This window comes from Sarcophilus harrisii, chromosome 1 (genome assembly GCF_902635505.1).
Source record: "Sarcophilus harrisii chromosome 1, mSarHar1.11, whole genome shotgun sequence".
Classification (NCBI taxonomy): Eukaryota; Metazoa; Chordata; class Mammalia; order Dasyuromorphia; family Dasyuridae; genus Sarcophilus; species Sarcophilus harrisii.
Genome location: NC_045426.1, coordinates 322,327,048 through 322,352,803, shown reverse-complemented (window position 1 = coordinate 322,352,803; position 25,756 = coordinate 322,327,048). Strand labels below are relative to the sequence as shown.

The 25,756-nt window shown below is 35.7% G+C and overlaps 1 protein-coding gene across 10 annotated transcripts in view; it reads right to left on the bottom strand.

Moving 5' to 3' along the window:
- Positions 1-25,756, bottom strand: part of TLE1 (TLE family member 1, transcriptional corepressor) — a 114,288-nt gene that overhangs the window by 35,197 nt on the left and 53,335 nt on the right. For 2 of the 10 annotated variants that reach the window (XM_031945486.1, XM_031945492.1), the window contains exons 7-13: positions 22,982-23,186; positions 22,205-22,221; positions 9,357-9,473; positions 5,814-5,867; positions 5,041-5,193; positions 2,564-2,708; positions 996-1,183 (exon numbers count right to left, since the gene is read on the bottom strand). In XM_031945486.1, the coding sequence (XP_031801346.1) occupies positions 996-1,183; positions 2,564-2,708; positions 5,041-5,193; positions 5,814-5,867; positions 9,357-9,473; positions 22,205-22,221; positions 22,982-23,186 (879 nt within the window). Of the gene's footprint in view, positions 1-995; positions 1,187-2,545; positions 2,709-5,040; positions 5,194-5,813; positions 5,868-9,356; positions 9,474-22,204; positions 22,222-22,981; positions 23,187-25,756 lie in introns of all 10 variants that reach the window. The other 8 variants (XM_031945485.1, XM_031945488.1, XM_031945483.1 and 5 more) reach the window with 5 other exon arrangements.

Genomic DNA, 25,756 nt, shown 5'->3' with positions numbered 1-25,756 from the left:
TAAAACACAAATTTACTTTAATCATACGATCTAATTACAATGGAGCATTTCACCTGCAGGGGCCATGGAAAGATAAGTCAGTACTACATACACAAATTCCTTTCCTTACACTAATGATCAAATCTGCTTTCCAATCTTTCTAACAAAAGAGAGAAGAAGAAGAGAGGAGAGAAGAGAAGAGAAGAGAAAAAGGAAAGAGATTTCCCCCTCCTTTTATAGAAAGACTAAAGATATTCTCAGGAATTCAGTCTTTTTTTTTTTTTTTTTTTTCAATATAGACCTCAGGACTTATACATACATTCTATATACAATTCAGCTTAAAGGAAATTTTTTTTAAAAAAGTAGGAGGCTAGAACTGGAAGATACCTTAGAGGCCATTTGATCCAATCCCCATTTTAAAGATAAGAACTTGAAGGACTTGAAGAAATAAAGGACACATGGGTTAAGTATAAAAGTCAAAGTTTGAAGTAAGGGTCCTCTGATTCCATATCCAGAATGCTTATCAAGAGTTATAACCATTTTTATTTTATTTTTTAACTAAAGGAAGAAAAAGTTTTTTTTTTTTTTAAAGAATTAAAAGCCTTATGTGAACTTTTCATTCAAGTAGTCTTAAAACACCCCCCCTTCCCCCACACACAACTGTGGTGGAAGAAAACCAGATGTTTCCAACCACTACAGTCCCTCATTGCTTCCTAATACTACCTTTTTTTAAATCCAAAAAATAAGTAAAACAAAAACAGTTTGGCATTTATTAATGAACCATATCACTGATGAAGGCTGGCAGAAAGGAAAACGTATGTAAATACACTGAGTCTTTGTTTTTAAGGTGTGGGGTTTTGCTATTCTTGACCACATAGCGGAGTGAGACACACAAGGAAGCAGTCAGCCCCTGGTGTTTCTCCAGCCCAGGAGTTTGACAGGGCTAAATGAGGCATGCAGCTTTTCTCACTGAACCAAAACCCATCCCACTGAGATGGAAGCAGTGTGTGGCCTACCATTGGGGATCGTCCGTAGGCCACCACGGCAGCTGCAGCTGCGGCGGCACTCATCTGGGGAGACATGTTGTGTAAACTTGCGTAAGCTGCTCCAGGGCTGGTCAGCTCTCCATTCATGCCAGCATGGGGGACCATTCCAAATGGAGCAGGGTATGGGCCTGGTACTGCCAGAGGTGTCCTCAAACCAGCTGCTGGAAAGGAACCAACACTGTGGTAACCCAATGTGCTCTCTAACACCATTATTGTTTTCTCACATACGTGACAGATAGAGGAAGGAAAACAAAGAATGTCATCTTGGAAAGTACATACAGTCCTTTCTTCCTTGGAGCTCAAAATTAAGTAGCGTGAAAGGTAAGGCACAATATAAAGCACTTTCATAAATATTTTTCATTCTCTCTGTCTCTCTACCAGTGTAAGGTATGGGGGAAGGGGTGTTATTTTAATTGAAAAGGATAGAAACTCCCTCCATTGATGCACATCAATTTGTTAGTAATTTATGGTCTTTAGCTGCCTGAGAAACAAAGCAGTTAACTTCCTCATAATCATATAGTATCTATCAGAGGCAGAAACACACTATCTACCTTTCATTTCTCTAGACCAGTGGTTCCTAAGCCTTGTCATGGACTTCCCCCCCCACCCCCCACCCTTTGGCAGGCTGGTGAAGCTTTCTTACAATGTTTTTAAAAGCATAAAATACATAGGAATACAAAGAAAACCAATTACATTGATGTACAGCTATCAAAATACTAAAAACGAAACATTCACTGAAAACAGATTGAGAACCACTCATCCAGACAAAATACCTGCCGAGTAGAATGGACCAACTATTAATTATATGCCCATTTTGCAGATGTGGGTTTGTTACAGAAATAAATGTATTTACTTGACCTCATCGCAGAGGAATATTTTCTTGATAAAATCTAACCTTTTCCCCTGTTCCAACTTTCCACTGAAATGAAATGTCAACCATGGTTTTGTGTAAACTAAAGAACAGTTTTAGAAGTGATTATCCTAGTGTTTATTTTCTCCTGTGCCCAAGCTGTTTCTTTTCCCAATGAGGATGATAAAGTTGAGAGTTATAAGTTTATTCATAGGCCAGCTTTGAAGTTCAAATACCCCTCACTTCCTTGGAAGGAGAGAACACTATCTCCTGAGGGACATACCTCCAAAAACTAACCAACTAAAAGAGGCAGTAGGCACACTCAAGCTGAACGTGCCAGGCTGCCTCAGCAAATATTAACTAACTCAGACACACAATAATAGTTTGGTAAGGAGATTACATTCAGAATAATTATCAGAAACTTTATTGAAGCGCCTACCATTTGGATTATTTGGAAATAAAATAAAGAGCTGAATGTAAACAGTCTGAGGCAGAAAAGGGTGCAGCTGCCGAAAACCAAGAGCGAACAGCTGTTTCTTATCATGGCTTCTCAGTGATACGAAGGAGAGTGGCAATAAGCACATTTAATATTCATGGAGAAATGACATTACAATAAGAGTAAAAGAAGACACAACAAGAATAGAAAAGCAAAAGAACAAAAAAAACCAACAGAGGTAATGTGTTCTACCAGCTTGGTTAACAAGGGGGTCCATTGTTGGAGGTTTGCCGAGGCCTGGACGAAGTCCTGGAGTTGCGCTGGTGCCCGGGGTTGGCACATCACTTCGAGGAGTTGGTGTGCTGGATTTCAGAACAGGCGTGCTGGCTTTTTCATGCTGGTATCATTAAACAAATTAAATGAGTATTATTTTTAATCCAAGCCATATTACACAATTTATCACAACAGCAGCTGGGACACTGGGCACCTACTAGCTACTCCCTCGGCCAATTTTCATAAATCCACACAATGTTGACAGCATTAACTTGTGAGCGAGAAATGTTGACCTTTCCTCTTCCTGCCAGAATTAAAATTCAAGCTAGAAAAGCAGAACATGATCACACTTCTTCCTCCGCAGATTTTTTTTTTTTTAATCAGTATTTTTCTGTGAGTCTACATTCCCTGAATCACTGACATCTCAATTAACAACAAGTTAGAATGATGACCAGGGGTCATGCAGGGGGAACTTCACACTCCCCCCTCAAAACTAAGCACCAGCTCCCTTTTAAGAGGCAAGACACCCCTTCTTCTCACTTGTCAGTTACAGCAAGGGTGGGAAGGCTGTGGAGCCATCAATTCAAGAATGCCACAAAAGCATCACTTCAAATGCAATGGGCTTTACAACATGGATCGTCAAAGTATATAGTGGGAAAAGCGGTGAACTTGGAAAACAAGCCCAGATCTGAAACAGCCTCTGCCCTTTACCACTTCTGCCTGTGTGATGCTGGGCAAGTCAGTTAAATTTCTGGTGATTTAATTTCCTTGTCTGTTAAGATAAGGAAGTTCTTGGAATCATATACCTAGAGTTGCAAAGGGCCTGAGAGGTCAGAGTATCCAATGCTCCCATTTTAAAGATAAGAAAAATGAAATCACCAGAGCACCAGAACTTCTCTCCTCACCTTCCAAAATTAAGCAATTTGCCTAAGGTTGTTTCCATCTTAGGGCCCTTCCAACTCTAGATTTAGAATTCTATGATCATCCTGAATGAAGAATATGGTAGTCTTCTGAGAATCTTAGATGGGAAAGCTTATGGGGGAAAAATAAATAAATCACTGACTCACAAAACCTATTCCCTAGGGCAGGGGCCATGAACTTTTTAAATGTTTTGATAACTGTATTTCAACATAACTGATTTTCTTTGAAATTTGAGCAATGGATTTGTTTTGTACATTTAAAAATATTTGTCTGAGAAGGGTCCATAGGCGTTGTCAAACTTCGAAAGAGGTTCAGAATATCAAAAAAATGAACTCCTGACTACTAGTAAATGATAAATATAGTAGGATAAATAATATAGTATCCTATCAGTAGTGGAACCTGTACATTTTCTAATTCTTCCTACAAAAAATTAGCCATGGCTGGCACATCAAATAACTGTTCTATTACTCTTCTGCCCTCAATATTTTATGAGTTCCAGAATTTTCTGGTGACTAAGTTCTCAGTTCTGAGTTTATACATTAACTATATATAAACACACACACACACACACACACACCCCTCCTTATAATGTGTGTGTGTGTATATATATATATATATAAGTATTCCTATACACACACGCATCTATATATACACATGATGCGCATACATACATATATATATATATATATATATATATACTTTTTATTATATATGTGAGACTAAATTTTCATAACACTAGTGCTAGTACAGATTGTGCATCTTTTAGCACACTCATAGATATTTTCAGCTCCTTAAGCAAAGATAGTATGGCCTGGGGTTAAAATACACCACACAGTAAACTAGAGTAAAGAAATGGGGACTTTTTTTCTCCCAAAAAAAGGGAAAACTTCAGAATTTTGAGATTTTCTTCCCAGAATTTCCTTTTACAATTTCTGGGACCTTTGTAGCCAGCACAAATCCCTTGAGTAAGATAAGTCATCCTTAGAAAAGGGTTTGTTTGGTTTTTTTGCTTTGTTTTTAATGTGTAAAGGCATACAACTCAGTTGTACCTCTATACTAGAACAGGGAATCTGGCTGTTCACAAATGCATTCCACTGAGGGCTCAGATCTAGATTTAACAGCTTTTCTAATTATCTAGAAGAAATGGACTATTACATATCTTAGATATAAGGCTCAAAAAAGGGCAGCTTTTTAATGTTGTATTGTTTGGCTTTGAAATTTTATACCATACAATAGCAGAGAAAAAAATTTTGATGTAGTTTTTTAAAGAATAAAAAAAATAAGCTTGATATATAGAAAAAAAAAATTAAGTGCACATATTAAGTCATTGCAAGGTAAAGGTGCTCTCTTCAGGGATTGATATGAAGGCCTAACATTTTAAGTTAAGTTGGTAAGCAGAAGATAACTGAAATTAAAAGTTTCTACATTTAGAACCTATTCTGGAAAACTCTCTGTCAATGTTTCTGATAAGAGGACTTTTGGAAAAAACAGACTGAATACTCTTCGCGAAAGCCTAAGTAGTTTACAAAACTTACCAAACTCATTTCTTTGGATTTCAAGGAAGTAGAACTTCCTGAGGATGCTGTAGATGCTGGACTGCTTGAGGCATCTTTTTTCAGCAGCCGGGTTTTGTCAATACCATTTTCCCGGGGTGAATGTGCAGGGCTTGCCCGTGGAGATGAGGGATCCTTCACAAAAAAAAAAAAAAAAAAAAAAAAAAAATCAAAATTTTCAAAGATTTAGCTGACACTTTTAATCAATCCTACTCACAACCAAATTAATTCCCTAGATCAAAAAGGAGAAAGCGATCAGATATGACAAATAGTAAACTTTTAAATTAAGGAATGTGCATTTTATATAAAAGGTAAACTATATATTATATATAGATATATAAATAAATAAATAAAAACAGCAAATGATTAAGATCAAGCTCCCAGCCATTACTAAGTAGACAGAAGCCAGGAGTTTTACCTTCCCCTCTGATCACATTAATACCTTTTGTATGTGTCTAATAAAAGGTGGTGGTAGTGAGATAAAGTAAGTTAAGGGCTAGAAAAGGAAAATAATTCTACAAACTACATTTAGTAAATCAAAGAAACTGAATTACTTCTTGTTTTTGTTTTTTAAATTGAAAACGAACAATTCCATATAAAGTCTAGGTCAGGTCCATGATTGAGCAACAAGCTTTTTTCTTATTAAGTTTAACAACAAAAAGCACCTCTGTTTTAAATTTCTTTTGGGAACTTATCAAACACTTTTATTCAGATCTCAAGACATTTTTGATGACACATATTGACAGAATAATTACCTCATTGGACACATCCACAACTAAGTTGTCATCGCTTTTATCACCATCACTGTCCTAAAAAATTATTTTGAAATAGTCCTAGTTAATAGAGTGCCAAAGGTATTCAAATCATATAATTTAATTTGTATTACCAGAGCCTCATTAATGAACCCACAATCTCCTTTTTAAAGCTAATATGTCCACATATATATGTGTGTATATATATATATATACACACATATATATGTATATATATATATATATTCTGATATATATTGGGTTATTTAACTTTTCTCTTTCTCTCAATTTTAAAAAGATATCAAAGGCTTTCTTGGATGCTATGCTTATCTTAAAACATCAATAGTTAAATTCAGCCAACATTTATAAAGCACCTACTACTACTGTGTAGGTGCTAGAGATATAAAAGATAAAAAGACAGTGTTTCCTAGAAGAGTTTAGAATCAAAATGGGGGTGAAAGAAGACGACAAAAATACAACATATATACAAAACTGAGTACAACACAAGTGGAACTTGACTTGTAGGACAGATGAAGAAGAGAGAAATCCCATCAGAGGGAGAATGTATTAGGGAAAGCTTCATGGAAGAGGGGACATTGGAATCATTATTGAAGAGAAAGTAACAAAAGACATGAAAGACAGAATAGCTTCCAGACTTGTAAACAAGACTATGAAGAAAGAGATATATAAAACAAGGTCAAGGAAGAACAGTTAAGAGTGTAATTTAGCTTGGATACAAGATATAGGAGGAAAAAAAAATGGAAATAAGGTTAGAAAGGTCAAGAAGAATCAGATTAATGACAGAATTCAGGCTTTTCCTCCCATATCATCTTCCCCTTCCTAAATTCCCTATTAAGAGAAACACCACAGTTACAGTCACTCAAGCCCATAAAGTTATAGCATCCTCATTTTTCATGCACAATTCTGTCATTAATCTGATTCTTCTTGACCTTTCTAACCTTATTTCCATTTTTTTTTCCTCCTATATCTTGTATCCAAGCTCTTCAATAATACCACCACAACTCTAATTAGTTCCAGCTCTCATCACCTTTAGCCAGAAATACCCTAATAAATCTTCTATTTTATAATTCTGCCTTATTTCCTTCAAGAGTTATACGAAATCTTATTTTCTGCAGGCCTTTCCAGTACCACCCTCCCCAGCAGCTAGGGCTTTCCCTCTCCTTCAGACTGCCTTCAGTTACTCTGAATATATCTTTTGTGTAACCAATTATCTACTTTCCTCCATTAGAACATTCCTTAAGAGCAAGAACTGTTTTTTATTATTTTTCTTTTAATATTCCTAGTCTTTAATATGACTGGTATAAATTAAAGCTTAATAAAAATATGTTGACTGAGGAAGGCCTTAAAATACTAGAATAAGGAGTCAATATCTTCTTCTACAGGAAATAAGGTGAGGTATCAGTAAATCAATTCTCCATGAAGTTGCAGTCACCATACTTTGATTCACCAAAAAGAAGGAACTACAAATTCCTTACTAGTTACTGACTGCAATGGAATTTTTAAGACATAGATAGAGACTTAATGTTTACATTACCCTTAAAGTCATTCTACATTGCAAAAGAAAAAAGAAATTGCCCCCATATATTTGACTTTTTTTAGAGGGGAGTTTGTCCTTCCAGAATGTGGGCAACAGTAGAAATGCTTTTATCAACAAGGCAACACACATTTATTAAATATCTATGTACAAAAATATCAGAGAAAACTCAAGATGAGAAAGAAGTTTATATTTCACAAGAGAGACATACAAATTTGTATGGAAAGCAATATCAAGAGAAGAAAACACAGGTGGGGAGGGAGGAGAGAGCAGCAGCCCACCAGAACTGTACTGTAAAGGAAGCAAAAAATTCTAAGAAGTGGTGATGAAGAGAACGTTCATCCCAGATCATATACACTGAGGCTAGCAACAGGGAACAACTAATGCATTGTGGAGGCAACTTCAGGAGCTCTTGGGCAGAAGAATAATAAGAAATAAGATTGGAAAGGTAGGTAGGAGTTAGTGTAGTGTGGGCTCTAAACTTTGAATTATATTCTAGAGAGTAGGAAAATAATCTCTGTAAGGAGCAATAAGATTCACCACATTACAGAATATGCCCAAGTTTCCCACTGTATGAGTCACAAATGACCAAGGTGATTAAAGGATCACATATGTAGGTCTGGAAAAGCCCTCAATGATGATCTAATACAACTTCCTCATATTGAACTGAGTTAATGAGACTGAAAAGGTTAAGGGACTTGCCTAAAATTGCATGTTTAGTAAATACAGGACTTTGGAATGAACTCCAGGCCTCTGCCTCCCACACTAGAGCTTTCCCTACCATCAAAGCAGCACAGCCATTCTATTGCCAATGCCAGCTTTAAAACCAAGACTGTCCTTTTTAATACGTGGAAATAATGGCAAGCTTAGAAATCAAGAGATCCCTTAGCTGGAGGTTTTGTCATAAACTGGTTCTCAGACCTCAGGCAAGGTCCCTAAACCCTCAGAGCATCCTTCATTTCAACAAAGGAAAAAACACATCCAGGGCTGCAAGGGACCCTCAGGGTAATCTATTCAAACCTCTGCATTTTTAAGAGGAACAAACTGTGGCTTAGGATGATAAAGTAGTAAGTGGCAGAAAAAGGGAATAAGCATTTATAGAGCACCTATTATGTGCCAGGAACTATGCTTAAGTACCTTTTCAAAAGTATCCCCTATCTTCCTCATAACACCCCTGCAAGGGTGGCACTATTCTTATTTTCTCCCCATTTTAGAGTTGAGGAAACAGACACACACAAGTTAAGTGATTTGCCCATACTTATGCAGCTAGTAAGTATCTAGGCTGAATTTGAAGTCAGGCCTTCCCAATTACAGGCCAAATCCCCCCCCCCCCCCACCCCCATTGACAGAATTGTGTAAAATCACAGAGAGCCAAACTCACAAGAAATTTACAAAGTCCCAGAGTGTGGCCAAACCCAATTAAAATGTAACAGGGAAATGTTTGACAAGATAAATAAAAGTACAACAAAGATAATGTTAATTTGCAGTTTTATAAGTCAATATGCCACCCAAAGGGTTTCATTTCTATTTGAGTTTGTTACCAGGGGGCTGGATAATCTCCTAGATTCCTTCTAGTTCAAATAGTCCATAATATTACAGAACCATAACTGTCAAAAGGCTTATTTACTTAACTCCAAAACAATTTCAAAATGGCCCAAAGTTACCAGTTTAATACTGAGTAATGTGGGGGGTTTTTTGGATATCAAATAAAAATGTTTTTTTTTTCTCCTGATACTAAATTTTAGTGTTGGTCCTTCATACACCTCTAAATCTGAGGTTTGATAAAGTACAGCATTAGTTAGTTGTGACAGGTGGTGCTGTAGGTTTTAAGAGTAAATATTCTAAGGTACAATGATCAATTCCCTCTCCAGTGTTAGGTAAACAGGAGGTTTGATAATTACTCAGAGGCCCTCTCCTACACAGGTCCTTTACTTGGCACCAAACTATCCAAAATAAACAAAATGAACCCCTTTCGTGGGTTATTTACTTACATAGTGACTAGAATCTTTATCATCCACCTTTCTTTTTTTGATGTCACTGGAATATTCGGGTCCATTTCTCCGTTTATCTGTTCCTCTTAGGCTATCTGGTACCAAGAGAGAATTACTCTGCCAAAGGGAAAAAAAAAAAGTCAATCGAAAATTTATTTTTAAAGAACTCCTTGTACTTTGTGAACTTCAAAATGGGACATGACAGATGCTTTGGAAATGTGATACCTAGCACAGCCTTTTATTCTATTTAACTCAAGTCATCATCAAAAGAGTTTTAAAGCAAACATTTAAAGAGGTTCATATATTTTGGAGAGTGGACCCTGTCTTTGCCCAAATCAAGCAATTCAGCTGGCTGACTTTGCACCTTATCATTCAGATTCCTATTCAACTAAATTCATTGTTAGAAGGGAAGAGCTCACAATTTATTCATAAAAATACGTTTGGGGGAATATTTTTAGTGATTTACTAGTTGGAAGCAAAAAAAAAAAAGGGAAAGGGGAGACAAATGAACTAATAAAACTTGGAAGAAACAACCTTCCTAAGCATTTCGATGAACAAGGAGGTTACCAGAATGACACTGAAAACTCTTCAAAAGAGATGGGTGTGGGCTAACAATTTAGCTTCCTAAAAGACAAATCACATTTTCCACCACAATAACAAAAAGCCCAATTGAATTCCTTCCAATTTATTGTTGGAAATAAGATTTGGCATTTTCACCTTTAATGTTCAACTCATTGACAGCCCTGGAATTTAAGAACAAAACAGAACAACCACAACTTACCCCCCCCCCCCAAAAAAAAAAAATTGATGGTTCAGTCACAGTGAATCTTAAATGAGGAGTCCAGCCTCCCCAGGACAAAAGACAAGAGCAAAGACTAATCTTTTCCACAAACTACATAACCTCCTTTCATACAGATATGCTAAGTACAAACTGTTGACTCAAAGAAAACTGGCATTTTAGAAATTTGGGGGTCACATGCCCTGATTCCATATGCCTACAATCCCTATCTCCCCTCAGGCTAAAGCATTACAACATGTTACAAAGAGTTCTTTTAAAGTGCAGGATTAGCATATGCAAGGGGGCAATTTGTTCAGTGATGTGTTCAGGCCATTAACAAAGCTGAAAGGGGGGTGGGAGTGGTGAGAGCAAAGCAGTTCTTTCACAAAGCTACCCCCACTCCCCCACCTCCTTCTCAAAGAAGGCCAGAGAATTAAGAGAAGGGAAGTAAGGGGCCAACCCACATTCGCCCTGCGTTCCTCAGCCTCTTCAAAAACAAACTTTGGGTTATAAGGGTTTGGTTTCCAGGAGTAGATGCAAAAGGGCAAATTTTTATAGCACATTTTAAAAACGTGGCTCAGTTCAGCGTGCATTTGGGGTTTCTTTTGTGGAGATAATGGAGCGATTTGTCATTTCTTTTTCTAGTTCATTTTGCTGATGAAGAAACTGAGACAAGCAGAGATAAGTGACTTTTTTGGGGTCACACAAAAGCGTCTGGGGCCAGATTTGAATTTGGGAAGACAAGCCTGACTGCAGGCCAAATAGTCTTATCCATGGCCCCCAAACTAGCTGCTTATCAGGACAGGCAAAATAGGGGAGGTAGTGGGTAGGGACACTGAATGATTCCCCACCCCCCCTCCCAAATCAGAGATGTCACCAGGGGATTTTTCGTCTTAAACATTAACCCGAAACCATAAGAAAGAACAGGAGGAGAAGGAGGAGGAGGAAGAAGAAAATAGGGAACTGAAGGCAATCTGAATCCTCTTTGGCCTACTTTGGAGGCTGTATTTGAAAGCTAGTTTCAAGCTCTTTTATTCATGACTGCTCAAGCTAAACAAATGCCTAGGAGGCTTACATAAAAGCATAGGGGAGAAGGGCCCAGAGCAATTCTAAGTATAAAGGAACTCCAAAGTAATGTCTTTACCACAATTTTGTGGCTGAAAGTTGGGCTCTTTGGATCATTGAACTAATTACCTTGATAAAATGAGTGCAGGAAAATAACTATCAATTGGCCAGATCCCCACCCCAAGAAAGGTGGGATGTCCCATGTTAGCTCTTTGCAAAGTTGGCTTCCCAGAGGTTGCTTAGTTTTATGTCAAAGTTCCTCTCCACTGGATGATAGCGGGAAATCACTACTTTATATTAGGTAAGCTTATGCCTCTTCAAGAGGCACAATGACTAAGGCAAGGGAAGCCAAAAAGAAAGTACTTGTGAGAGATTCAGAATTTAAGAACCTGATTCTGAGGATTAAGAAGGCAGAGGGGGGGAAAAAAGTCCAAATGCTAGTTTCCCATTACAAGTCTTTATTGAACCCTTCCCCCAATATATAAACTTAATGCTCCTTTCATAAAGGCCTAAAAGGGTTTTTTGCATTGGGGCTCGGCTAATTATGCACCTAAACATCTGCAAATTGGCCACTTTCAACTATGAGCTTTAAAAGATCATAAGCACAAAATTTCACTCTAAGTCAAATGAATTCACAGTTAAAGCTCTCAGGGTCTTGGTACAGTGCCTACCACATAGTAAGTGCTAAGGTCTGAGACAGACTTGAAAATCCTGGACTAAGGATTCCTGGCCAGGAATTCTCAAATTCATAGCACAATAGTGCCTAACTAGTTTCGCCAGTAGAATCACCTAAAGAATAGCTCGTATTCCTATGTATGTCCCATCTAAAAGTTACTGAAAGCAAATAGAGCTCATTCTTTGACTCCTCTCTATTTCTTTAATTTTGTCTTTGGTTTCATAATTTTTGACACAAGGAAGGAACTTCCACTCAGTCAGCATGGTCCTTAGAAATCAAAAGTGAAAACGAGACAATTTAGTTTGCATATTTAAGGGGAAGGGGGGGAGATACCATAGACTTTGGAGTCAGATGACTTGGATTCAAATTCAGCTTTGGATGTTTATTGTGTTATCTGGGCCACCCCTAAAGCAAGTTACATTTAATTTCCCTGGCTAATTTTCTTCAACTGCAAAATGAGTTGATTAGATTCAGCATCTGAGGTTCCTCCCAGTTCTAGACTTATTAAGCTCAAAAATATAGGAAATCAAAGAACATTAGGCTTCTTGTACATGTATTAATGTGCCTTCTCACCTCTTTCATAGTTGGGCTTCTTTGGATTTACATGTAATTTTGAAAGAACCTAAAATTGATTATTAAATGAATATACTTTAAGAATTTCACCTGAAATATTCTAGACGTAGAATAAAAATAACCACATTAATATTGCATTTTAAGGTTAACAAAGTATTTTTTAATAAAGGCTATTTCATTTTATTCTTACAATGACCTTGGAAGATAGATGCTGTTATTATTTTCCTTTTCCAGATAAGAAAACTGAGATAGGCAAAGGTCAAGTGACTTGCCAGGGCCACACCATTGGCTAAGTCTGGTAACTAACTCCTAAGTCCAGCACTTTTCATTCTCAGGAACTCCTGGTTGTAACCATGAATGTATGAAAGAGAAAAGTAAAGATGAAGAAACTATCATTAAATGCAAAATTATTACGAGATCAACATATAAAATTAAGGTGTCTCACTTTAAATTTCATGTTCTAATATCTTTATACTTACATAATAACACTATCATAAAGATACTACTTAAAATCAACATGGATCTTTTATATTCACGTTATACTTATTATTATAGACATCCACACTCATTTTAGGTGTTTTGCTGAGTACTACATATAGACCAATTAATCATCTTCTCAAATTGTACATCATAATCCCTAAGGATTTGTAAGAATTTGCTTTGATCAATCATCATGACATACCCAAATATAAAGAGAAATTAATATTTGAAAACTCCAAGTGGTTAAAAAAAGTTATCTTATAAACCATTCTAACTCCATTTGGTGCTCAATGTTTACAATGGCCATACTGTATTGCTGATGTTTTAAAAATTAAATCTTAGTTGAACCCATGAATTGCAAGGCAATCTTTGAGATTAGATGCAAAAGATGCTCTGGGAAGATTTATAAATATCAATTTTAACAGAAACATAGATTTAGAGCTAAAAAGGATTCTTTGAGATCTAAAAAATAATTATTAACACATATATTTAAAGTTTGCAAAGCACTTTACCTATATTATATAATTTAGTCTCTTAATCACCCTGTGACATGATGATGATAATAATGATAATTATCACTGGCTTGCCTTAGTTGTCTTAGAGCTAGTAAATGGATGACGCAGGATTCAAAATTGGGCTTTCCTGACCCCAAGAACAGAATTTTATGCACTATGGCACATAGACACCCCATTCCCTCATTTGTAAAATGAGGGAAAACAAAGACCAAGAGAAGTGAATTAACTTGTGGAAGATCACATTATGTAGTAAGTAGCAGGAGCAAGATTTGAACACTGGTTCTCCAAGTCCAGATTTAGTGCTCTTTGTACTGTATTACGTTTACTCTATTACATTATTTTGCAGAATAAATCAACTTTGCCTTCAAATTAAACTATTATGTGTCTCTGCCCCTTGAGCAATCTGAGCATTTTTGGTTCTTACAAACTTGCAACTTGTAAGAGCACATAATGAACTATACAGATGCTTGGACCCAGAGATACCACTACTAGACCTTAAAAAAAAAAAAAAAAAAAAAAAAAAAAAAAAGGCAGGAAAGATCTACATATATAAAAATATTTATAATAGTTCTTTTTAATCATGGCAAAAAAAAAAAAAAAAAAAAAAAACGAAGAGATGCCCCATCAATTCAGAGAATGATTGAACAAACTGTGGTTTATGAATGTCAAGAAATATTACTATTCCTTAACAAAGAAAGCTGTTTCTGTAACAAAGAAAGACTTGTATGGCAATTTATAAATTATCATTAATATTGTGAAAATGAAAAAACTGAAATATTTAAGAACTCTGATCAACTGCGATAAGCAACCAAAATGGAAAGAAGCTAAGATGAACAAAGACAGCCCACTTGCTGAGAGATGACAGACAAAATATACAAAATGAGATATACTGTGTTTGTACAAGGTCAACATGGGAATTTGGTTCTCTTCATTTATCCATGTCTCTCACAAAGGTTTCTTCTCTACCTACTCCCCTCCCTCCTTTTTTGGCCAGAAAGAAAGGAATACAGAATGAAGAGAAAATAAATATTTCTTAATTGAAAGGAAAACTCAATTTAAAATATGAGGTAAAGAATTAAACCCAAATTAAGACCCTTGATCACAAAATGTTGGTACCACAATTGGAAAAAAATTAGAGCACTGAATATCAAGTGTGACCCAGAATGTCATTTCTTATTTCGACTCATGGACACCAATATCACATGCAAAATGTTAGGGGGGAAAATGGTGTAAACATGGCCTTGTTCTATCAACAGAAGAGCTGACAAGTAAATGTGAAATTTTCTGTGCTCCAATAGAAGGGAGTTTTTTACTTGTATACTTTATGTGGTTTATAAAGCACTTCAGTCATAAAGAAGTCAAAAGACACTATGGCAGCACTTGTGATAGTGGATGACTTGTGACAGAATACCAACAAATGTGGGGGACTGGAGGATAAAGCAACTCCTCTGCTAATGCTAATGGCAGGGATGTGATGGATACAAAGGGGAATGTGCCAGTTAGAAAATGGCACAGTGTGAATAAGTGCATGTTTAAAATACCTTAAATGGGCTAATGCACCATACATTAGAGAGCACTCTCAAAGCCATTTGTGCAACATAATTTTATGGAGATGTGTAACAGTTCCTCCTTCTCTCTTTCCTGAATGTGCTGCACTATCCAGCTCACTAATTAGGAAAAAGTTTTAATGTAATGGGTTGAAAGGTTCCATAGATTCTCTGGTAATGTAATGGAAATAAAGGTCCAAAGGTAATAATAGGAAATAATCCTTCTATTTAAGTCATGTAACTTTAATTGAGTAACCTAACAAATGTCAAGGAGCACACCTGGCTGAGTCAGAATGAGCCTTAAGTTGAAAGATCAATAAACTTGGTCATCCTTTTGGTCTCTTGGATGTCCTGGGGATGCTACTTGCCTGACTCAAGGATAAAGTAGAAACATTTCAATTGGTAATTGCAATTTGTACTCCAGATCCTGGCCAGCCATCTCAGAATGAGTATAAGAGGAGTATAAGGGGATTTAGGAATCCAAGTGTATCAAACAAACATCATAAACACTTAGATGTGTGTTCTGTGGACTGAGTAATTTTCCCTGAAAATGTATGCATTACAACTTTTCAAATGGTAAGATTAATTGAAGAAAATATTCAGCGACAAAAAGCTACTTTTGATTCAATTTCTGAAAACTATGTTTATTAATGAATACCAAATGAGTAAAACTACTATAAAAAGGTTTTGATGTTAAAAGGGATCTTCATATTGAAAACAGTTGGAACCACCATCCTAGATTATAGTTATAAAAGTTATAACAAAATTGTTATAAAGTTGATTCTTATACCTTATTCCTTGTGTTTTTTCTCCCACTCACCATTAATACTTGTCTGTGTGGGATAATGTGCTTTTGTAAATAACTCCAGGAAAAAAAAAAAAGTAAACTTAATGAACCATTACATTCTGTCACTTAGCAGAATGTTTGTTCTATACCCTTCAAATATCCTGGGACCTCAAAGCAACTTTTCTGCCAACCAAATCCAAACCATGAAAACATCAGTAGCAAACATAAAAGGAAAACTCACTCATGGGTACACAGAGAGCTGGGCAGGTTTCCTTAATGTGAAGATAATGCACATCACTCAAATGGATTTTTTTACTGCCATGCTGATTACCCCTGGGGACTTTCTCCAATCCACAAGAAAACTATCTGTGTCAGAGGTACAGATTGGGAGCTCATGATACCTCATTTATCCTGTTATACTCAGGCAGTGGGAACTTAATTTGCTATGATACTCTACACATCGACAATTAACTTTACACCGAACATTATAACAATTAGGTGACAGTGCACCTCATCACATCTGTGTGCCTTCTTTATCTACACCTGGCACCAATTAAATAATTGCCACAAGCTACACTTTTTTTCCCCAGCACAGTTGGTCATTCATAGATTTTGCTGTACATTTAAGAGACTACATGATTGACTTTTTAATCCATTAAGGTGGAATCCTCAGTTATCAGCAGATAGGGCAAAAGAGCAAATCTGTTCATTTAGCAGTTCCATCACATCTCGGAGCCTCAGCTATCCAAATCAATCACAAGGAATAAGTCATCCGTCTTTCTGTACTTTTGTCCTGTCCCTATCTTCTTGCTTCCCCAAAATGACTACAATATGGGGCCTTATTAATAGTAAGCATCATGATTTTAAAACTTTAATTCTTTGTAACATTTTCATAAAAACCAATACTGTTACTTCTCCTGATCATTATGTATGAGTTATTTGTGGTTCAGTCAGCTTATGTGTCCAATTCTTCATGATTCCAATTGGGATTTTCTTGGCAAAGATATGGGAGTGGTTGGTCATTTCCTTCTCCACCTTTTTTTTTTTTTTTTTAACATTTTAAATTTTACAAATAAAGAAATGGAGACACACAGGGTTAAGTTACTTGCCCAAGATTATACAATTTTTAAGTATATGAGACCAAATTTGAAATCGGGTCTTTCCAACTCCAGATCCAGTCCTCTATCCCAAGCATAATTACAGATGATTATAATGAGAACTATATAATACAGAGGATTCAAAAACCCTTTTTGCACTAAAACTTCTGGGATATCCTGTACACACACATACACACACTCACACACTCACACACACTCTCTCTCTCTCTTTCTTAATTGTACTTAAACATTAGCCTTCTCTGTTAGGAACATGAAGCTAAAAGGGACCACCTACCTTTTTACAGGGGTATTATGAGGATCAAATAAGATAATATTTGTAAAGCCCTTAGCACAGTGCACGGAACATACTAGGCTTGATCATTGAATGACTGTTTCCTTTCTCTTCAAGAATTAAGTATAAAGTGTTCTCCCCCAGGACTTTAAAAAAAAAAATTAACTATGAAATAACTTGCCTTCATCTTCTTTTCTATTGATTTCTTAGTATAGTTAAAATCGAGAATTATATCTAGTACTAAACCATTCTTCCTCTTTTTGTTCCTTTTGGCAAATGTATCAGATGTAAGTTACTGAAAAGGGAGAGATTGGTAGCATTTTACAGAGGAAGGACTATATGAAAACAAAAGCCACTTGTGTAAATATATCATATACACAAAATACTCATGGATTTCAGGGTTATAGATGCCTCAAAAAGTTTATACTTCTAAAAATTGGGCAATAGAAAAAGACTGTATGAAGACTTTTGTTGAATGCACCTAAAGATAGCTATACTAATGGCAGACCTTATAAACTACCCATAAATGACTACTGTGAAATAATAGATATATAAAAAAAATTAAAAATAAAAGACTCTTAAGCTCCCAAAATATAGGCTAGTCATGAATACTAAAAATTAGTTTTCACAAAAAATATGAAAACTAGACTATTACCTTTGACAAGATCATTCTTTACATTATTAACTTAGACTTTGAAATATAAATTACTTCATATATACTTTAAGTTTCATTTAAACTCTCCTATGCTATGGGAAATTTCAGGTTATATGTAAAACAACATTAACTTTTATTTAAAGAAATATTTAAATTCTGCTACGGTATTAAAAAAGGGGTGCCCCATTCTCCTCATAAAAGGGATAATAGAAATATAAGTCCAATAGACATTTATTTAAAGTACCTACTATGCATGTGCTAGAAAAGGAAAATGAAATCACCTTTTCCTTAATAGGCAAAAGCTCTAAAAATAATCTCGGTAAAAAAAAAAAAAAAAAAAAAAAAAAAAAAAAAAAAAAAAAAAAAAGCTAAACTTAAAAAAAATTAATAATCATAGTGTAATAGAAAGAATTATGGACAAGTTATCAGGAAATCCAATTTCTAAGTACCCAATATGCACTGACTAGCTAGCTGGTCAACCTCAGGCAAGTAACCGATCCTCTCTAAATCTATTTCCTATTCTATAAATTGAAGGGAGTTAGATGTAATGGTTGCTAAGGTTCCTTTCTAGCTCAAAATTCAATTATTCTCTGTAATTCTATTTTTCACATGTTTCAGATTACACATATCAGTAACTTAAGGAAAATTTTTGCTTTATATGCTCACCATAGCATCTGTTTAAGGCCTCTAACTAAAGTAGCAACAACTAACTCAAATTTCCTTCTTTAAAAGTATGACAGAAAAAATGCTACTTATTTTAAATCTTTCTTATGTGGACTTTTCCCCCATTAATACCTAAGAAACAAAGCCTGAATCTAATTCATTTTCAAATCAATTCCAAATTCAAATCAAATCCCATAGTTTTATACAGCTAAATACTGCTTCAATAAGCCCTGAATTTCCTTGATGGTCATATTCTAGTAACTTTTCAACCTACAATAAACAAACAAACAAAAAACCTTAGAAAATCTAGCAGGTTGTTGGGAATTTGTGTGATAAAAAGGACCTTGGAATTGCAAATTTTCTAAAATCCCTATCAAGATTCAATTTAAATATCAATCAATTTTAGAACAGTTGCATTGTGTGATCTAAAGACCATGCCCTTGAAACCTCTTACATAATGAACATATTGCCAGTCTATCTGAAGCCTCACTAATTAGCAATTTCAGTTTACACTAAGTAAAAGTTATCATAAAAGTTATCAAGTTTGTTCTCAGTTTTCCAACATAAATATAAAACTGCCCAATTCTCCTGAAAAAAAAAAAAAAAAAAAAAGCATGTAATTACTGAAAATTTAGATGAAGTCTATGATACCTCTTTCCTAATCCCCCAAGATGAACCACTTTGGTCCCAGATGAATCATCCAAATTTTTATACTTTATGTAAATATAGGCTGTTTAATATGGGAAGGACAAGAGAAAACTAATGAGCAACAAAACAGACACCTCTCCTTAACTCTCTGTTGCAAACAATCATCAGTGGGCATTAATATTACATTGCATATACTCATGTTTCTGTCTGCCAAGTCTTGGGCTTGGTATTTCAAATGGTAACATTTATTTTTTTTTTTTTAAAACACAGATGAATATTTTCTAAATTACCCACGTATCCTCTTAATTCTTACATTAAACTTTGTATCAAATTATATGCTCCACAGGAATCATAAGTGTGTTCCTTTAAGAAGAAAAATAGCCAAATTATACTGATGAAAAGGTAACACCATTCACCCATTTACTATGTAGCAGCAATAAGGCAGGTCAGATTACAAAACTGTGACACCTGCCTGATTTGCATTATAGGCTCATAATACTATGAACAAACAACAAATGCTATAAATCCTGCCTGAGATATAGAAAATGAAGTATTTTCAAAAGTGCAGTGAAAAGACAATAAGCAATGATTTGGTGTTTTTGTATTAGTTTATTGATTAGTTTATACAATATCTAATTTTCACTTTGCAATATCCTAGAGTTCATTCAATGATTTCTAAATACTAATAGCAGAGCTTGGCTAAGAAAAAAAAATTCAAGCATGATTTTAAACTTCTTTAAGGAGACTTCAGCCTCTGAGATCATACCCTGCTAAAATTACTCAACTTTTCAATATATAAACTAGAGACAATTAGCAAAATAAAATATATGCTAATTTGGGAAATCTAGGAAAATCCCACTTCACTATTTGAACTGTGTAAAAATAAACATGTTAAAGAGAAAAAAAAAATCGCAGGTGATTGTTACCATTAATATGTCCCAAACCATTCATATGTAGGATATCAATAGATTATAGATATTTGCTAATAGGAGATATAAGATTCCACTATATCTTTTGATATCTTTTCATTATCTCAAGTTTCCCCAGGAGTTTGATCTCATTTACATATGATATAAACTGTAACCCATTCATACCTTCCACACTCTGCCATACTTGTCCATTTTCATTCATCAGCTTACCAGGGGGACACAACAAATGTGATATGGCCCTTATTTAAGTGATAGAACTATCTGACTTTTTAAAAATTAATTAATTTTAAATAAAGTAGCAGGCCTGGAATTAAGATGATCTGAGTTCAGATCTGAACTCAGACATTTACTAGTTATTTAACCTCTATCTGATTTTTTTTCCTTCTCTCTAAAAATGGGAAAAATAATAGGACCTACATTCCCAGGGTTGTTGTGAGGATTAAATGAGATCTAAATATAAAGCACTTAGCACAGTATCTGGCATGTGTGTCATAAGTTACGTTAACTATTATCATACATACATACACATACATTGGAATAGACACATGCACATACAGATACATACACATGTGACTTTTTTATATTTGGGGACAAGCGCTATTATCTAATCTTATGGTAGCATCAACTTTTTGACACTTCAAAGAAGACATTCTTAACTTGGGGTCCATTAATGCTTTTAAAAAAACACTTTGATAATTGCATTTTACTGTAATTGACTCCTTTAGCATCCAACGAATTTTGTTTTATGCATTTACAAACATTATTCTCAAAGGGTCTGGAGACTTCACAGGCCTGCCCAAAAGATCTCCGACAGAAAAATGCTTAAAAGAAACTTAGAGAAAAAGAAGGGAAAGGAAAGAAAATAGGAATTTATGGAAACATTCAGAGAAAATGAAACATACAAATCCTGACAGTAAATACTAAAAGTTCCATTTCCCTTCATCATTTGACACCATGTATATTGTTCCTTAAACTGTGATGTTTTCTTTGCACATTCTAGAGAGGATATTTGACAGGAATGTTTCAAAAAGTCTAACAGAGGGGGCTCACTAAAATCAATCTCCCTAGCAACAATTCAACAAAAAACATCTTCACAAAGATTTTCAAGAATAACTATTGTTAACTTTCAGTCTTATGTGGGGAAGGAGAAAAAAGGAATTAGGTTTTTCATTTTTTTTTAAGCATTTACATATTCTCTTTCTTAAAGTCCCAAAGATCGTTGATATAAAAATAGCAACAACAACAAAAAAAAAGTTATATAGAGCATCTTATTTTATTCTATACAAGAATTATCATATACAAGATGCTCACAATTCTTCAATCTTCTTAAGCCTCAAAAACAGGTTTGGGGGTGGAGTTGAATGGGAAAGGGGCCAAAAGAAAAGAGAAATCACAATGGCAGGCAATGCTAGTTCCTTTCAGTGTGTTTTTACTGTTCTAGTCTCTAAGGCCCACTTTTCATCAAACAGTGGCAACCAGAAAGGAGGAGACATGTAGGAGCTGTGGAGAATGCAAAATGAACTAAGGTTAAATGAATCCCACATGCATATAGTATCTTCACCTATATGGCCTTGCTTTCTTAGGATTTAATTCAGATACAGATTTTAATGTAATTTTATTTAAAGTGGAGTTCATGCCCCAAAGGCAAACACTTAAGGGAAACTATGGTGCATGGGGAAATCAAGTAGCTTAGAAATATCCATAAGGGTGTAATCAATCACTCAGTACGAGGTAACATTTGCTCATCATGAATTCTGATTTCTCACCTGAAAGGTTCTCTTAAAAGAAGTATGTTTAACCTCTTAAAGGCAACCTGAACTCCATGCACAACCATGAGTTTATTACTGATATGATCTGAGAAAAATACACAATAAAGCATATTCAACAATTACAGCAAGCAATTCTCTGTACTTTGCCATTACTGACAAAGCTTTTTTAAACAAAATAATACCATCTTCTGGGCTAACACAAAAAACTGGAAACCTCACTTAAAAACAGCAATGAAAACGACCAAAATATAAAGGAAAAAACGCAAACTAAAAAGAACATGAGTGTGTGTGTGTGTGTAGGGAGAAAGAGAAGTAAAACTGGGCAAGTGTTGGAAAAATGGAATATTTTTTATGTTAGGAGTTTTAGTACTTACTGTGCCCGGTTCTCTGTCTGATCCCGTGGTTACCAAGAAACGCACAGACATGCCCGTTCAGACACAGAGGCAAGAACAGAAATAAAAAAAAGGGGGGAAAAATTAGAACACAAGCCCCGAACAGTTTTAAAAATGGCTTTTATTTATATAAGTCATTGCACATTCCTAATACAGTGATTTCCTGAAAATTACAGTATTTTGTAAACATAAGATTTACAGTTTAACCATACACAAAGCCTATTTTTTTAATTTCATGACAGAATAAATTACTTTCTTCAAAAATTAGTCAAGTGCAATTTTGCCCAATATTTAATGCATACTAGAATTAAAGCCTATGAAACTAAGTAGTAACAGATGCAATTATCTAACCTTTCATTTGAACACATTCACTTTAAAATTTAACTTTCATTTCACCCCATTTCACAACATTACTTTCTTTGAAAATCACCCAATTAAGCAGTTAACAGTTTTCCATAATATGGTGCAGGCCACTGACATTACATTAAGCAGTTGCCAAGATGTCAAAAAAAAAAAAAAAAAAAAAAAAAAAAAAAGCTCCACAATCTATAGTGGGAGAAAGCCTACAAATCCCCATCATTTCAAACACTGAAAACTTCTGTTTTTCAGTGGTAAAAAGGTTTTCGACAGTTCCTTTTTTTTTTTCTCATTTTATAAAAACTTGGGATTTCTTTAGGAGATGGATACAACTTTGCAGCATTGTATGAATATTCATTGGACAAAGAATCAGGTCCTAATCAGGCTTGCCATGCCTCTCACCTCTGTGGTGGTCTGCGTCATGATGTTTCTTGTCATCTTTTATTGCCAAGTGAGACTGCCCACTCAATGCACTAGAGAGGGCCAGCAGGCCGGCGCTGCTTCCAAGGGGGGGGATCCCAGGAGGCTGGAGTCCGGATGGGTGAGGTGTTAGAGGCACTGGGGGTCCATGGCCATGAGAGAGATGCTGAGCCTGCAACTGCTGCTGCTGTGGGCATGTGGTCGTGGGTCATTCCCAGAAGAAATGAGAACCATGAAATGAGGGCATGAGGAAAAAGAAATAAGAGGCATAAAATGCAGAGAAAGAAAGAAAAGGGAGGGAAGAAGGGAGAAAAAAATAAACATATGGTTAACTCTTTAGATTCAAAGGTCACACTCTTCATGTAGTTTTTTTTCCTCTCCTCAAACTGTAATTTCTGAATTCTCTAGATACTAGGTCCTACCCACTTTCTTTTTGAGTGGGTAGAACACTGGGCTTAGAATCAAAAGAACTGAGTTCAAATCTGACCCCAGACAATTACTAGCTGGGTGTCCTGGGCATGTTGCCTGTAAAATGGGGATAAATAACGGCATCGATTTCAGAGGGCAGTTCTGAGAATAGCATAAGACAATAATTATAAAGCATTTGCACAATGTCTGGCACATAGTAAGCACTACATAAATGTTAGTTATTATTATGATCATACCTCCTAAAAGTTTGTTACTTTTAATTAAGATAGGCCTGATTAGTTTATTTAAATAAACAGAATCAGTGGCAAGGTTTCCAGGTTCTCCATTTACGAATCTGTTTAATCTCTAATCTCCTTTCAACCACATACCCTTGGAATTAATCTAACACTACATTGACAAAGACAGACAAACTGATTTTTCTCATTTGTTAAAAGGAATAAAGAAACCAAGAGATAGAATAGTTACTTTCTTATTTAAAGTGCTGTCATGTGGAAGAGGGGGATTAAGTTTATTCTGTTTAGCTCCAGAAGTCAGAACTATACAACTATTCGAAGTAGCAGGGAGACATGGGCTCAAAATAAATCAAAATAACTGGAAAAAAGAGTGAGAGAAGTTAACAAGCAGGAAGAAAATTTGGGTGATTCTTTTTAGAAACTTCATAGAGAAAACTTCCAGAGAGGGATGAAACTGAATGATTTCTGTGGTCCTTTCCACCTCAAGACTGTGATTAGGTGATTACCAACTTCCCAGGGGACATCCCATCAGAGGAAAACTTCACCACAACTAGTCAGTCTAGGTCATTTACAGTAGAAGCAATGACTGATAAAGATAGAATAGTGAATGACCTGATCCGTCTTCTCATTTACACATGAGTACACTGAGGCTCAGTGGCAAGCCCAGGGACACACAGTTGGGGAGCAGCAGGACACAGGTAATCCTTTTCTCTCAGGACTCCCCCCACCCTCCACTCTACCCATTCCAGTTGCTTCTCTCACTAACACAACACTCTACATAGCCACCAACAACCTCCCCTACCCTGCCCTCATCTCATAAATTTGCTCACATTTAAAAAGGTATTCTTTTCTCTCAAATTACAGTTAATAGCTTACTGTGTGCAATGAAAAATACTCAAGAAAAGGCAATGCAACATAAATTTAGCCATATTTCAGCTGCCAGGTATAAAACTAGGTTTAGAAGAAAAGAGTAAAAATGATTAAAGCTTAATTTCTAAGGTGCCCTGTCAGATCCCAAAATTAAAGCCCTGATTTGTGGTAACTTCTCTAGGCCTCAAACTGCTTATTTTATTGATGGCCCGCCTAGACTGTCCCTACTGCATTAAATCACACTCGCTCTTCAGTAAGGGCCTCGAGCACTACCTTCTCACTGATTTCTAAATAGAACAATAAATACTGTCTTCAAAACTCTCCACCTTCAGAGTATAAGGTAAAATGGTGTGATTTATCATCAGAAATCAGGAAACTATTTGTATAGAATTTAAAAAAGCTTGGCAAACCTCCCTTCACCCCATCATCTGAAAAACAAACAAACAACCCATAGCAAGGAAAAGGAGACTGACCACCTTCTACATAAATCTCTCCTATCCTTGAAGTGAAAACCATTCCTAATGAGAAGAAAAATAGGGACAAGGACAGACCAGAGAAGACAAGAAGAGTATTCTTGAAAAGTGTATCTAAACGAGGCATTTACCATTTTAAGATCACAGTAACAATTATTTTATGCATATAATCACCTTCCTGTCGTTTCAAAGACACTAATTCCTGCTCTGTCACCTGTTAAGGGGCGCAGCAACAGCAAGACATAAAACTGGAGAAGCTGGCAGCAGCCTCACGGTCTGGTAGGCATGCTCATTAGCACTTAATTAAAAACTAGACACCTGCCATAAGAAATGTGCTCAGAGAAGGATGAGTAAAAGGTCTGTCCTAGCACCAATTACTATCATTACTTGCAGAATAAGAGCTATGTCCGGTTTCAGGGGGGAAGGGTATAGGGATGGGGAGGGGAAGGAGAACCCAATGATGCATACACAAGCAACTGCAGTGGATAATTAACCATAGCACTGATTGGGGGGGAAAGGGCGAAGTGGAAGTTCAACTACAGTAGATTTTGCTTCCCTCTCCAAAAAGCCTTTCAAATAAGTATTAGGGTTTTATGTGGGGTTTTTCCCCCCCAGCTCTGACAGATCTAGCAGGCATCAACTCATTTGTTTTTCATTCATTGTTGTTAGGAAAAGAGTCACAGACATTCTCACTCAACTAAATTTTAGAAATATTAAAACCAAGGCATACAATGTAAACACTAACATGTAAA